Source organism: Carcharodon carcharias, chromosome 21 (assembly GCF_017639515.1).
Source record: "Carcharodon carcharias isolate sCarCar2 chromosome 21, sCarCar2.pri, whole genome shotgun sequence".
NCBI lineage: Eukaryota > Metazoa > Chordata > Chondrichthyes > Lamniformes > Lamnidae > Carcharodon > Carcharodon carcharias.
Window position 1 is genome coordinate 64,107,208 of NC_054487.1, and position 13,329 is coordinate 64,120,536.

At 42.6% G+C, this 13,329-nt stretch overlaps 1 protein-coding gene across 1 annotated transcript in view; it reads right to left on the reverse strand.

Moving 5' to 3' along the window:
• ppfia2 (PTPRF interacting protein alpha 2) overlaps positions 1-13,329 on the reverse strand; it is a 647,479-nt gene that overhangs the window by 42,906 nt on the left and 591,244 nt on the right. The window contains exons 26-27 of the mRNA XM_041215777.1: positions 11,130-11,180; positions 8,325-8,339 (exon numbers count right to left, since the gene is read on the reverse strand). Coding sequence (XP_041071711.1) covers positions 8,325-8,339; positions 11,130-11,180 — 66 coding nt within the window. The remainder of the gene's footprint in view (positions 1-8,324; positions 8,340-11,129; positions 11,181-13,329) is intronic.

Genomic DNA, 13,329 nt, shown 5'->3' on the forward strand with positions numbered 1-13,329 from the left:
AGTTCTGGTCATAAACCAGCTGATTGCCGTCATGCTGTGGTACCAGCTGGTCACTTTGACCCCTCCCCTGGACTTTGTCACGAAAATCCAGAGAATGCTCGACGACTTTTTTGGGACAAAAAGGCTGCACTGGCTCGTTGCTGAGGTACTGAGTCTCCTGCTTGTGGAGGGCAGTCAGGCACTGGGGTGCCTACGCACCCAGGTGGTGACCTTCCACCTTCAGGCCCTGCAGTGATATCTTTATGTCGAGCCCCCTCTGAGATGGTGTGCCCTGGTGATGTATTTCTTCCGCCAGGTGCACAGGCTGAATTATGACATGCAGCTCCTGATTATAAACCTGAGGGGCCTCTGTGGTTCCTTGCAGGCGTTGCCCATCTTTTACCAGGACCTGATCAAAGTCTGGAACATGGTTGCCTCATGACGCAGCTCTCCCCCATCAGGAGTAGTGGCTCTCGTCAGAGAGCTGCTGCTCAGGAATCTGCCCCTCCGCCCGTATCAGTGGCTGGCAGAGAGAAGGGCTGTGACTGCCGGGGTGACAAGGATCGGGGACGTGCTGGGTGGCGGAGGAGTGGGCTGGATGCTACCACAGGAGTTGGTGCGTCGCGCGTCCTTGGACGTCCGGCTCGCGGCCAATGCCATTCAGGATGGTTGTGCTCAACCCCAAAGTCATACTGGGCCTCAAGGTGGCGCAGGTGCACGGTGGTCTTCTGTCTGAGACTATCCCTGTTCGGACGGAATTCCACATTGGCCCCAAACCCCAAACCTTCCCTCGGGAGCCAGTGCCCCACAACCCAAGCCGCCTCACGGAAATGCCCTCCATGCCCTTTAGCACGGCACGGAAGGGTTTCCTGTATGGTTTGCTGCTACTGCACACCTTTCACTTCCTTGCCTTCACCCGCTACACGGACACGCCCTGGTGTGCCTTGTTGCCGTCCAGCGGCGGAGGTCCCTGTTGGGGGGCCCTCTACGGAGGTGTCCTCCCGCTTTCCATTGGGGACCTGGGGTGGAGGGTGTTGCATGCAGCAGTCCCGTACAATCGTAGGATGTGTTGGTTCATGGACTCCCAAGATATCTGCCCTTTTTGCAGTCTTGTGGAGTACGTGGACCACATTTATGTAGGATGTTGTAGCCTGCACTCCCTTTTCAGTTATTAAAAAAATCTTTTATTGCTGCTTTGTTTGCACTTCAGTCCCACGCTCCTGATCTACAGGCACCCGGTGTGTAGGGGGGCCGGGAGGGAGGGGGACCTCCTTGTGACCCTGCTCCTGGGCTTGGCCAAGTAAGCCATTAACAGGTCCAGGCAATAGGTGATTTAGAGAGTTGTTCGACCCAACTGTCTGCCCTTCTTCCATGGCTACATTTGCGGCTGGGTGTCCCTGGAGAGGGAGCACCGTTGAGGCCTTCCATGCCCAGCGGGCACTGAGGGGACTGGGGTGCTTTATCGACCCTCTCAATCACATTTTGATTTGATGTTTGTAAGTTTCCTTCAGACTTTGTCTTTGGTTTTGATTGTCATCCTGGGGCGATGTGAAAGCTAGATCCCACTGAGGTGTGTGTCTCTGCAACAGTGGAGGGTGTGGACGAGAGCTGTGATGGGACTTCAGGGAGGGTGCCTCCAGATTCCTCTTCATAAGTTTATTTGGTACTTGACTGGAGGCTCTGGGTCACGGACTCCGTCGGCTGTTTGGCAGATGTGCCTGCGAAAGCAAGGGGAGATAATTAGTACATGGCAGTGGCCTTTGAAGCAGGACACATCACTCGCAGCATGGTTGTCTGATGGATGTTGCACTGTTGGATCCTCACTTGATAGAGCAGTGTCGACTTCACTGTCAGCACAGACTGGACTAGATCGCGGCCAGCCAGCTGGATAGCTCTGTTTTCAAAGACCATGAGAAGCTTTATTTCGGGCATTCTGCCACTGGTCTGCAACCTCTCTCTTTTGTTGTGTGCCAGCTTGTCCTGCATGGGTAGAGATGGAGAAAGAATAAGCAAGACACCTGCCAGGCCAGATGATAAGTATGCTTGGCCTCTGTGGGTGGTGCGTGATCCCATAAGTGGGATGAGGGCAATGATGGTGCATGTGAGAGTGAATGGTGATGTCCCTTGAACTGCCAGTGAGTGAGGGCCCAGTGGATGTGTGATGGGTTTGTGAGTTGAGAGTGATGAGAAGAGTGACTTACCCTGGCGGAACGGAGGAAATCATTCATCCTCCTGGTGGCTGTCCTCTTCTGAAGGGTGTTGGCGCTGACCATTGCTGCCACCGCCTCCCGAGCTGGAATGGTCACGTTGTTGCCCATCCTGTGGCCAGTGCGGGGTTACAGGACATCCCGGCGGGCCTCCACGGCATCCAGCAGTCGCTTGAGGGGCCCGTTGTTGAAGCAAGTAGCTGCAGTCTTTTTTCCTCTGCCGGCCATGTCTTGCGTGCAGCAGTGGTGAGCTGAAAGCAATGAGCGCTGTGCTTGCATCTGAGCTTTAAACGTGGCGCCCGGCGTGATGCAGTGGTGGGGTGAGGGCTGGTGGTTGAATGAGAGCCCGCCTGCTATGGAAATGGTATGTTTCCCAGGAGTGCATAAATAATGTGGTGGGTTTGGGATGATATGGCATGAAAACCCACTATCGCAGCCGGCAGGTAAAATGTTGCTTTATCCGCCCTCTACCACACTTAGTGCAAATCTGGGAAAATTCTGCACATAATCTACTTTTTATGAGGTTTAATGATATCTAAAATGGAACATCACTTTCATGAATCAGATACTGAAGTTACATATTAGCAAACATTAAGGTATTTGAACATACATCTACAGGTTTATTTAAATTATCTTTACACATTGCTTTTAACCAGATTTCAAATTTATGCAGTGGCTTGTTTTGGAGGTTGGCATTTGATTACACATTGTTAGAAAATCATTAGTATGCAGTGACAACACAAATTGAGCTTACTTTTTCCTGTGACAGAATTTCAGTTTTTTTGAAGGTCAAGCTCTGAGTAGTGATTTTTGTAAGCAGATTGGTTTGGCAGGGTTTGGGGATGCAATTTTGTTTGCTAGTGCATTGGCTCACATAATATCCCTTTGTGTGTTAACACAGTTAAACAATTAGAGTGACTATATTAAAACTTGCATTCAACCAGTGTGCAATTTGGCAAATTTAACCCCTCTGAATTAATAACAAAAACAGAAAATGCAGGACACACATGGCAGGTCAGTTACTACCTGTGCAGAAAACATGTATAAATTTTAACCCGCAGACTTTCATCAGGATTTTAACTCTGCTCTTTCGCCAGATGCTGACATACTTGCTGTTTGTTTGCAACAGTTTTAGGTTCTTTTTTAGATTCCCAACTTTGGTGGTGTTTTTTTACAAAAATTTCCCACGAGTCATTACATTTATATAGTTATTACATCTATAAGAATTCTGGAAAGTATTAACACATCATTCAGGGCTACATTTTTTAGTTACCCAAAGAACTTTTGTATACGCTGGAAGCCTAATTAGAGTATCAATTCAAATTCGATTATGTCAAAAGTGAGTAAAATGTAGTGTGATCATAAAAATTTACATAGAGTAATTATTACGTTAGCAATGGCAAAATATTTCTGTGCGCGTCTTTTTGAGACTCATGCTCTGATCCAAACCAGGAAACCAAGGTCAGGAAATTTCTTAAATCTGTTTCTGCTCTTACAATCATTATTTCATCGGATGAATGGTGGAAATACCAGGGTTTATGATGCACCTCCGGTGACGTAATGTTGAAGGAGCGGGAATCGCCAGAGGAATTTCCTGGTCTGCGGAGTTTAGGTTGATCATATAGTAAATAACAATAAATAATTGTGCGACCACAATATGATTGAAATTTACATCTCGTTTGAAAGGGATACGATAAGACCACAAGTTTAGGATCAGGAATAGTCCATTCAGCCCATCGAGTATGCTCTGCCATTCAATGAGATCATGGCTGATCTGATAAGCCTCAACTACACTTTCCTGCCGTTTCCCCATGACCCTTGATTCCCTTACTGATTAAAAATCTGTCTATTATACTTAACAATCCAGACTCTACAGCCCTCTGCGGTAAAGAATTCCACAGATTCACTACCCTCTGAGAGAAGAAATTCCTCCTCATCTCTGTCTTAAATGGGCGACCCCTTACTCAGATTATGCTCTCTGCTCCTAGACTCTCCCACAAAGGGAAAAAACCTCTCAGCATCTACCCTGTCAAGCCTTATAAGAATCTTATATGTTTCAATAAGGTTGCCTCTCATTCTTCTAAACTTCAATGAGTACAGGCCCAACCTACTCAACCTCTCCTCATAAGAAAATCCCTCCATACCTGGGATCAACCTAGTGAACCTTCTCTGGACTGCCTCCAATGCCAGTATATCCTTCCTTAGATAAGGGGACCAAAACTGTACACAGTGTGGTCTAAATATGCCTTGTATTGTTTTGACAAGATTTCCCTATTTTTATGCTCCATTCCTTTTGAAATAAAGGCCCACATTCCATTTGCCCTCCCTATTACTTGAATGCTAGCTTTTTGTGATACATGAATGAGAACCCCCAAATCCCTCTGTGCTGCAGCTTCCTGCAGTCTTTCTCCATTTAAATAATATTCAGCTCCTCTATTCTTCCTGCCAAAATGCTTAACCTCACATTTTCCACATTATATTCCATCTTCCATGTTTTTAGCCACTCACTTAACCTCTCTATAATCCCTCTGTAGACTCTTTGTGTTATTCTCACCATTTGTCTTCCCACATACTTTTGGGTCATCCGCAAACTTGGCGATAGCACATTCACTTCCTGTATTCAAGTCATTAATATACATTGTAAATAATTGTGGCCCCAGCACCAATCACTGTGGCACTCCACAAGTTACAGTTTGCCATCCTGAAAATCTCTCCCTTATCCCAACTCTCTGCCTTCTATTCATTAGCCAATCCTCTATCCATGCTAATATACTACCCCCAACACCATGGGCTCTTATCTTATTAAATAGCCTTATGTGCGGTACCTTACTGAACGCCTTTGTAAATCCAAATATATTACATCTACTGGTTCCCCTCTATCTGTCGTGCTTGTTACCTCCTCAAAGAATTCAAATAAATTTGTCAGGCATGATTTCTCCTTCATGAGGCCATGCTGACTCTGCTGGAGTAGATTATGCATTTCTAAATGCTCTGCTATTACATCCTTTATAATAGACTCCAACATGTTCCCAATGACAGATGTTAAGCTAACTGGCCTATAGTTACCTGTTTATTCGTCTCCCTCCCTTTTTGAATAAAGGTGTCACGTGGGAAATTTTTCAATCCTCTGGGACTTTTCCAGAATCTAAGAATTCTTGGAAGATTACTACCAGTACATCTGCTATCTCTGCAGCTGCTACCTTTAATATCCTTGAATGCAATCCATCAGGTCCAGGGGACTTATCGGCCTTGAGACCCATTAGTTTCCCTAATACATTTTCCCTAGTTAAAGCTGTTGTATTTATTTCCTCCTCCCTTTTGCCCCTTGATTATTTAGTAGATTTGGAATGCTATTAGTGTCTTCTACCGTGAAGACTGATGCAAAATATTTATTCAACTCCTCTGCCATTTCCTGGTTCCCAATTATTATTTCCCCAACTTCATTCTCTAAGGGGCCCATGTTCACTTTGGCCTCTTTCTTCCTTTTTACATATTTAAAAAAGCTCTTACTGTCTGTTTTTGTATTACTTGCTATTTACCCTGAAAGTTTTTTTCCCTCTTTATTATTTTTTGGTCATCTTTTGTTGGTTTTTTGAACTTTCCCAATCCTCTGATTTACTACTAGTCTTTGCCACATTGTATATTTTTCCTTTCAATTTGATACTATCCTTAACTTCCTTGCTTAACCATGGTTGGTTTATCTCCTTCCTAGAATCCTTCCTCACTCGGATATATCTTTGTTGTGAGTCATGAGCTATTTGCTTAAATGTCTGCCATTGTTCATCAACCGTCTTTTCTACTAAACTCCTTTCCCAGCCCACCTCAGCCAACTCTGCCCTCGTTCCTTTATAATTAACCTCATTAAAGTTTAGCACAGTTGTTTCTGACCCAGGTTTCTCACTCTCAAACTGAATGCTAAATTCTACCATGTTATGATCACTGTTTCCTAGAGGATCATTTATTCTGAGGTCATTTATTAAACCTGCCTCATTACATATTACCAGGTCAAAATAGCCTGATCCCTGGCTGGATCGACAACATGTTGTTCTAGAAACTGCCCCGAATACATTCTATGAATTCTTGCTCATGGCTATCTCTGCCAATTTGATTTTCCCAAAATACATGAAGTCACCTATGATTAAGGCACTGCCTTTTTTACATGCTGTCATTATCTCCTGATTTATTCTCTGTCCTACAGTATAGCTACTGTTAGGAGGCCTATAGATTACTCCCACCAGTGTCTTCTTCCTCTTGTTATTTCTTACCTCCACCTATAAGGATTCTATATCTTCTGATCCATGATCATTTCTTGCTGTTGCATTTATTCCATCTTGCACTAACAAGGCTACCCCAAAACCCTTTCCTTCCTGTCTGTCCTTTCGAAAAGTCACATACTCTTGAATATTTAGTTTCCAGCTTTGATCTCCTTGTAACCATGTCTCTGTAATGGCTATATGATCATATCATTAACCTCTATTTGTGCTGTTAATTAATTCTGTTCCAAATACTACATGCATTTAAGTAAAGAGCCATTAATTTTGCCTTTTTACCATTTCTTCACCTTTTGACCCTATTTGCTGCTGATTTTTAATACTTGTTGACTCTGTCCTTTCCTGTCACACTTTGGGTATCATTACCTAAATAGCTGGCCTGCAATGCTGCCATATCCTTTTGCTTTCTAAGCCTGCTTATCCCCTCTCCAGAACCCTCCACCACCGTCTATTTAGTTTAAAGCCCTCCTCTCTACAGCCCTAGTTATTTGATTCGCCAGGACACTTGTCCCAGCATGGTTCAATGAAGCCCGTCCCACTGGAACAGCTCCCTTCTACCCCAGTACTGGTGCCAGTGCCCCGTGAACTGAAACCCGTTCCTACCACACCAATCTTTGAGCCACACATTTAATGCCTTGACTTTATTTACTCTATGCCAGTTTGCCCGTGGCTCAGGTAGTAATCCCGAGATTATTACCTTGGAGTTCTGCTTTTTTATTTAGCTCCTAGCTGTTCAAATTCTTTCAGCAGAGCTTCCTATCAATGTTGTTGGTATCAACGTGGACAAAAACAATTGGATCCCTCCCCTCCCACTTCAAGTTCCTCTCCAGCCCTGAGGAGATGTCCTTAACCCTGGCACCAGGCAGGCAACATAGTCTTCAGGACTCAGATTCACAGCTGCAGAGAACAGTATCTATCCCTCTAAGTATACTATCCACTACACTGCTATGTCCCTATTTCCTCCCCCCACTTGAATGGCCCCCTGCACTACAGTATTGTGGTCAATTTGCTCATCCTCCCTGCAGTCCCTGCTCTCGTCCACACAGCTTACATGAATCTCGTAACTTTTGGACAATTGCAGGGGCCGAGGCTCCTCAAACCCTACCCCCTGGGTCCCCACACCTGTCTTGCCTGCAGTCACACCCTCCTATCCCTGATCACAGACCAAATTTGAAGTACCTAATCTGTGGGATGTGAAGAGTAGGTTTATGACTAGTATTTTAAACTTAAGCAAGGGCAACTATGTGGGCATGAAAGCTGAGTTAACTGAAGTGAACTGTGATACTAGTCTATGGGGTAGATCAATGGAATGCTCTCCTTCATTGGCAGAGGTATAGAATATAAAAGTAAGAATATAATGTTGGAATTGTATAAAACACTGGTGAGGCCACAACCGGAGTATTGTGTGCAGTTCTGGTCACATTACAGGAAGGACGTAATAGCTCTGGAGAGAGTGCACAGGAGGTTTACAAGAATATTGCCAGGGTTAGAAAAGTGTAGTTACGAGGAGAGATTGGATAGGTTGGGGTTATTTTCCTTAGAACAAAGAAGGCTGAGAGGTGACTAGATTGAGGTGTACAAAACTATGAGGGGAATAGATAGAGCGGACAGGATAAAATTGTTTCCCTTGGTGGAGAATTCTAGAATCAAGGAACATAGATTCAAGATAAGTGGCAGGAGGTATAGGGGGAACATGAGGAAGAACTTTTTTATGCAGAGGGTAGTGGGTGTCTGGAACTCGTTGCTCAAGTTGGTGGTGGAGACAGAAACTCTAAACTCTTTTAAAAAGTACCTGGATCTGCACCTTAAGTGCTGTAAGCTGCAGGGCTATAGGCCGGGTGCAGGAAGGTGGGATTAGAAAGGGCACCTGGGTGTCCTCGGGCTGGCATGGGCCAAATGGCCTCCTTCTGTGCTGTAACTTTTCTATGGTTCTGTGGTTCTAATAGAGGAGCAGTGGCAGACATTTAAGGGGATATTTCAGAATACTCAGATAAGTATATTCTGATGATAAAGAAAAATTCTGAAGGGAAGAGCCACCATCCATGGTTAACTAAAGAAGTTAGAGAAAGCATCAAACTTAAAGAAGAAGCATATAACTGCGCAAAGATGAGTGGCAGATCAGATGATTGGCCAGAATATAAACAACAGCAGAGAATATCTAAAAGGTTAAGCAGGAGAAAGAAATTAGAGTATGAGAGGAAGCTAGCTAGAAATGTAAAATCGGATAGCAAGAGTTTCTACAGGCATTTAAACAGGAAAATAGTAGATAAAGAGAGTTTTGGTCCTCTGCAGAGTGAGAATGGGGAGTTAATAGTAGATAATAAGGAAATGGCGGATGAAATGAATAAATATTTTGCTTCTGTCTTCACTATAGAGGATACAAAACACATTCCAGTAATAGCTATAAATCAGGAGGTGGAGGGGAGAGAGGAACATGTTGAAATTACAATCACTGGACAAACTGATGGAGCTGTGGGCTGAAAAGTCTCTGGATCCAAATGGATTTCATCCTAGGGTCTTAAAAGAGGTGGCTAATGAGGTAGTAGGTGTGTTGGAGTTAATTTTCCAAAGCTCCCTACATTCTGGAAATATTCCACTAGACTGGAAAGTAGCAAATATAACCCCTCTACTTAAGAAGGGAGGGAGGCAGAAAACAGGAAACTATAGGCCAGTTAGTCTGATGTCTGTTGTGGGGAAGGTGTTAAAGTTGGTCATTAAAGAGGTTACAGCTGGGCACTTAGAAATGCTCAAATTAATTGGGAAGAGTCAGCATGGTTTTATGAAAGGGAAATCATGTTTAAACAATTTATTAGAGTTTTTTGAAGAAATAACATGTGTGGTGGATAGAGGGGAGCCTGTAGATATACTGTATTTTAAGCAAGCATTTGATAAGGTGCCAGATCAAAGGTTATTGTGGAAAATAAAAGCTCATAGTGTAGGAGGTAGCATATTAGCCTGGATAGAAGATTGGCTGGCTGGCAGAAAACAGAGAATATACCTAAATGGGTCTTTATCTGATTGGCAGGATGTGATGAGTGGAGTCCTGCAGGGGTCTTTGCTAGGGTCTCAACTTTTTACAATTTACGACAATGACTTAGATGAGGGGAATGAAGGCATGGTAGCTAAATTTGCAGATGACACAAAGAAATGTAGGAGCTGTGAAGAAGACATAAGGAGTTTGCAATCAGGTATAGGTAAGTTGAGTGAGTAGGCAAGGATCTGACAGATGGAGTATAATGTGGGAAAATGTGAAGTTGTTCACTTTGGCAGGAAGAATAAAAAAGCAGAGTATTACTTAAATGGAGAATGACTGCAGAATTCAGAGATGCAGAAGGATCTTGTTCTCATGCATGATTCACAAAAAGTCAGTATGCAGGTACAGCATGTAAACAAGAAGGCTAATGGAATGCTATCCTTTATTATGCGAGGAATTGAACATAAAAGTAAGGATGCTATGCTTCAGTTATACAGAGCACTGCTGAGACTGCATCTCAAATACTGTGTGCAGTTTTCGTCTCCTTATTTAAGGAAGGATGTAAATATGTTGGAGCCAGTTCAGCGGAGGTTTGCTAGATTAATACCTGGAATGAATGGGTTATCTTATGAGGATAGGTTGGACTGGCTGGGCTTGTTTCCACTGGAGTTTAGAAGAGTGAGGGGTGACTTGACTGAAGTATACAAGATCCTGAATGGTCTTGACAAGTTGGACGTTGAAAGGATGTTTCCTCTTGTGGATGAGTCTAGGACTAGAGGCACTGTTTTAAAATTAGGGGTCTCCCTTATAATACAGAGATGAAGAGAATTTTTTTCTCTCATAGGGTTGTGTGACTTTGGAACTCTCTGCCTCAGAAGGCGGTGGAGGCGGGGTCACTGAATATTTTAAGGTAGAGGTAAATAGGTTTTTGTTAAGCAAGGGAATCAAAGGTTATCGGGGGTAGATAGGAATGTGGAACTCGAAACACAAAACAGATCAACCGTGATCTTTTTGAATGGTAGAGCAGACTTAAGGGGTTGAATGGCCTACTTCTGCTCTTATTTCGTATGTTTGTATGTTCATATGTTATAAACAGTAGATTAAAGTAACTGAAAAAAAGGAAAATTACACATAATTACAATGATTATTACCATGTTACTCATATGAGTTAAAAGGTTCCTTCAGTTCAAATTGCAAGCATGTAAAAATGTATCAGAGAGTGTAAATTCACAATAACAATATAAATTGTGATTGCATTTTCATTCAAAATATTTTGGACAATATACCTTCATTTTTCTCAAAAGATAACTGTAAGCTACAGGATAACTCAGACAAATAGTAAAATTACAGAGAAATTTATACTGTTTCTACCAAATCTCTTTGGTTTGCTTTCACTTTACAGATAAAATTGCGATACAAATCTTCCTAATCCCTCCTTGAGCAAAGGAAAAGTAAGATTGTAGTAGCTGAAAACAATGGAAGATTGCTGTTAATACATTGCATTATCAAAAGAGTGTACTTAGTTAATACATTTCCAATTCTTAGCTGCAAATCAAAGAGATCTGGAAACATAATCTTTGTAAGACAAAGAAACTTAAATCTTGCAAGCAGCAAATTGTGTCATAGCCAAGGTAAATAAATCTGCGTCAATCTAAATAGAAAGAATGCAATAAAAAGAAGACTAACCATTCTTGTAGCAGATGTTAAGTTTTCCATTTCCTCATGGGTCACCCAGACATTTCCTGAGGGCTAATTATAAAGCCCACAGAGAACCAATGACAATCCATGTGAGGCAAGCAGTGTTAAAGAAGAAAGGCAGCACCACTGTAAGCCAATAGCGTATAGCATCATAATGAGAACAACAGCCTTACTGTTAAAATAAGCAAGTTTCCCATATGTTCATGCTCTGTTTCAAATACATTTGTGATCCCTGTAACTGCAATATTAGGATTTGTTGCATGGGAAAAGTGACCAGAAATCAAAAATTAATAAAAACAAAAAATAAGAATATTTCATCAGAAAGCTGTAAATCACTTTGTGAAAGACATCAAGTAGATTCTTTTTGGTTGCACAGAGGCTCTGGAGGCAGCTGGGCAGGCAAATTTTGAAATGTGTCGGTTGGGGTTTTCTACTCAATCCATTTCCCCACTCCAAGTAATCTTAGTGGAGGCGGGGTAAGGCTGTTATTGCTAATGCTGGTGCCTGAATGTGGCACCCATCAGCAGGCCAGGGGCACCAGTGAGGCCTCTTTTAATTTATGGCCTCCCCTGCCCCCCCAATCCATGGATGCCACAGGACTAAAGCTGTGGCCAGAGGCAATTTTGTGGAGGGGGTGGCAGCTGTGGATAAAATTTATTTTTAAGCATTAAACCTTAAAGTGCCCTTGTAGTTTCCCCTCTACAGTGGCAGTGCCCACCTTTCCAGGTGGAGCTGTCAGCTGGCCAGAGCCTCGGGCACTCCCATTGGCCCTCCAGTCTGTGAATCTCACCTACTGTCCTTAATGGATTGGGTTCCCGGAGGTGGCTGATTAATTGGGTGCCTCTGAGAATATCGCACAGGCAGGCAAACCTCAGAAACCATTGGGTTTGGAACCTGGAGATGGTTCCAGCCTGTTTTTAAAAACTAAGGCTATAAGATTCCACCCATTGTTATGCTTCTACACTATTAGAATTAAAATTGCAGTTCATATTTCCCAAAGAAATGTGCAGAGAATGGTTAACAGAAATATTGCAAAATTTTGGCTTGAGGGATCAGAATCCTCCTCAGGTTAACCTTATATCTTTTCATCCTTCCTCTCTTGTATCTCACTTGCTGTAGAACTAACTGAAATATGTATACTTTATCATTATTCACATTAAGGAACCTACTTATTGTTAATCACAATATCATAAGATAGGTTTGCATGATTTAAAGTATCCTTCCATGCCCCCAGTAAAGCAGCTATGCTTGTTGAATGCAAGCATTGCATGATGGGGCTAAAACATTGCTGCTCTGATTTCCTGACCCAGAACTCTTGAAAGCTTGGCTCTTCATTGAAAGTGCAACCGTAGAATTCAACCTTTGATCTCATAATTTCAAAATACCAATCCCACAGTGTTCTTTTTTATATTATTTAATTATATCATCCTTTCTGCAAATCCATCTCAAACATCTAACCATTCTTTATAGAAAAATACATACGTCTGTTGTAATTGGCCATCACAACTTTGAAACAGTGCCTACCTTCTTGAGTTGAGCTTCCATGTCTCAAAGTATTGCTTCAGGTTTATTTTTTCTATTCTATTAAGTATCTATTGGGTTTCCTCTGAGATATTTTCTTTTAAGCTGGAGAGTCCTAACAGATCAAGTCATTTCTCATACCTCTTTCTACTCATGACAGCCAATGTCATTATTTACATTCATGTCATGTAAGTGCTAAGTAATGATCAAAAAGGTTCTAACACAACATCCGATCAAAACAGATCACAGTCATCTGCTGGAAAAGGACTCTCCTGGTAATGAGAAATAGTTAGGGTCCAATATAGGTGACTGCTCAGAATAAACAGAAACCACATAAGTGGGAGAGCTGTATCGGTTGAGGGAGGAACATTGGCTGGATCATTGAGATAATTCTTTGCTATTCTTTAAATAGTGTCCTGGGATTTTTAATTTTCATAGATTTAGGGTAAGAGGTAGTAGGTTTAGTGTGCGGTGGGGATCTGGATCTCACAGGATGAAAAGGTGGTAGAGACAGAGACCCATACAACATATAAAAAAATACTTATATATACACTTGAAGTGCTGTAGCCTACAAGACAAAGGACCAAGAGCTGGAAACTCAGATTAGACTGATGGCTCCTTGCCAACTCCTTAGTGCGGACATGATGTACTGAATGGCCTCCTTTTATGCTGTAAATTT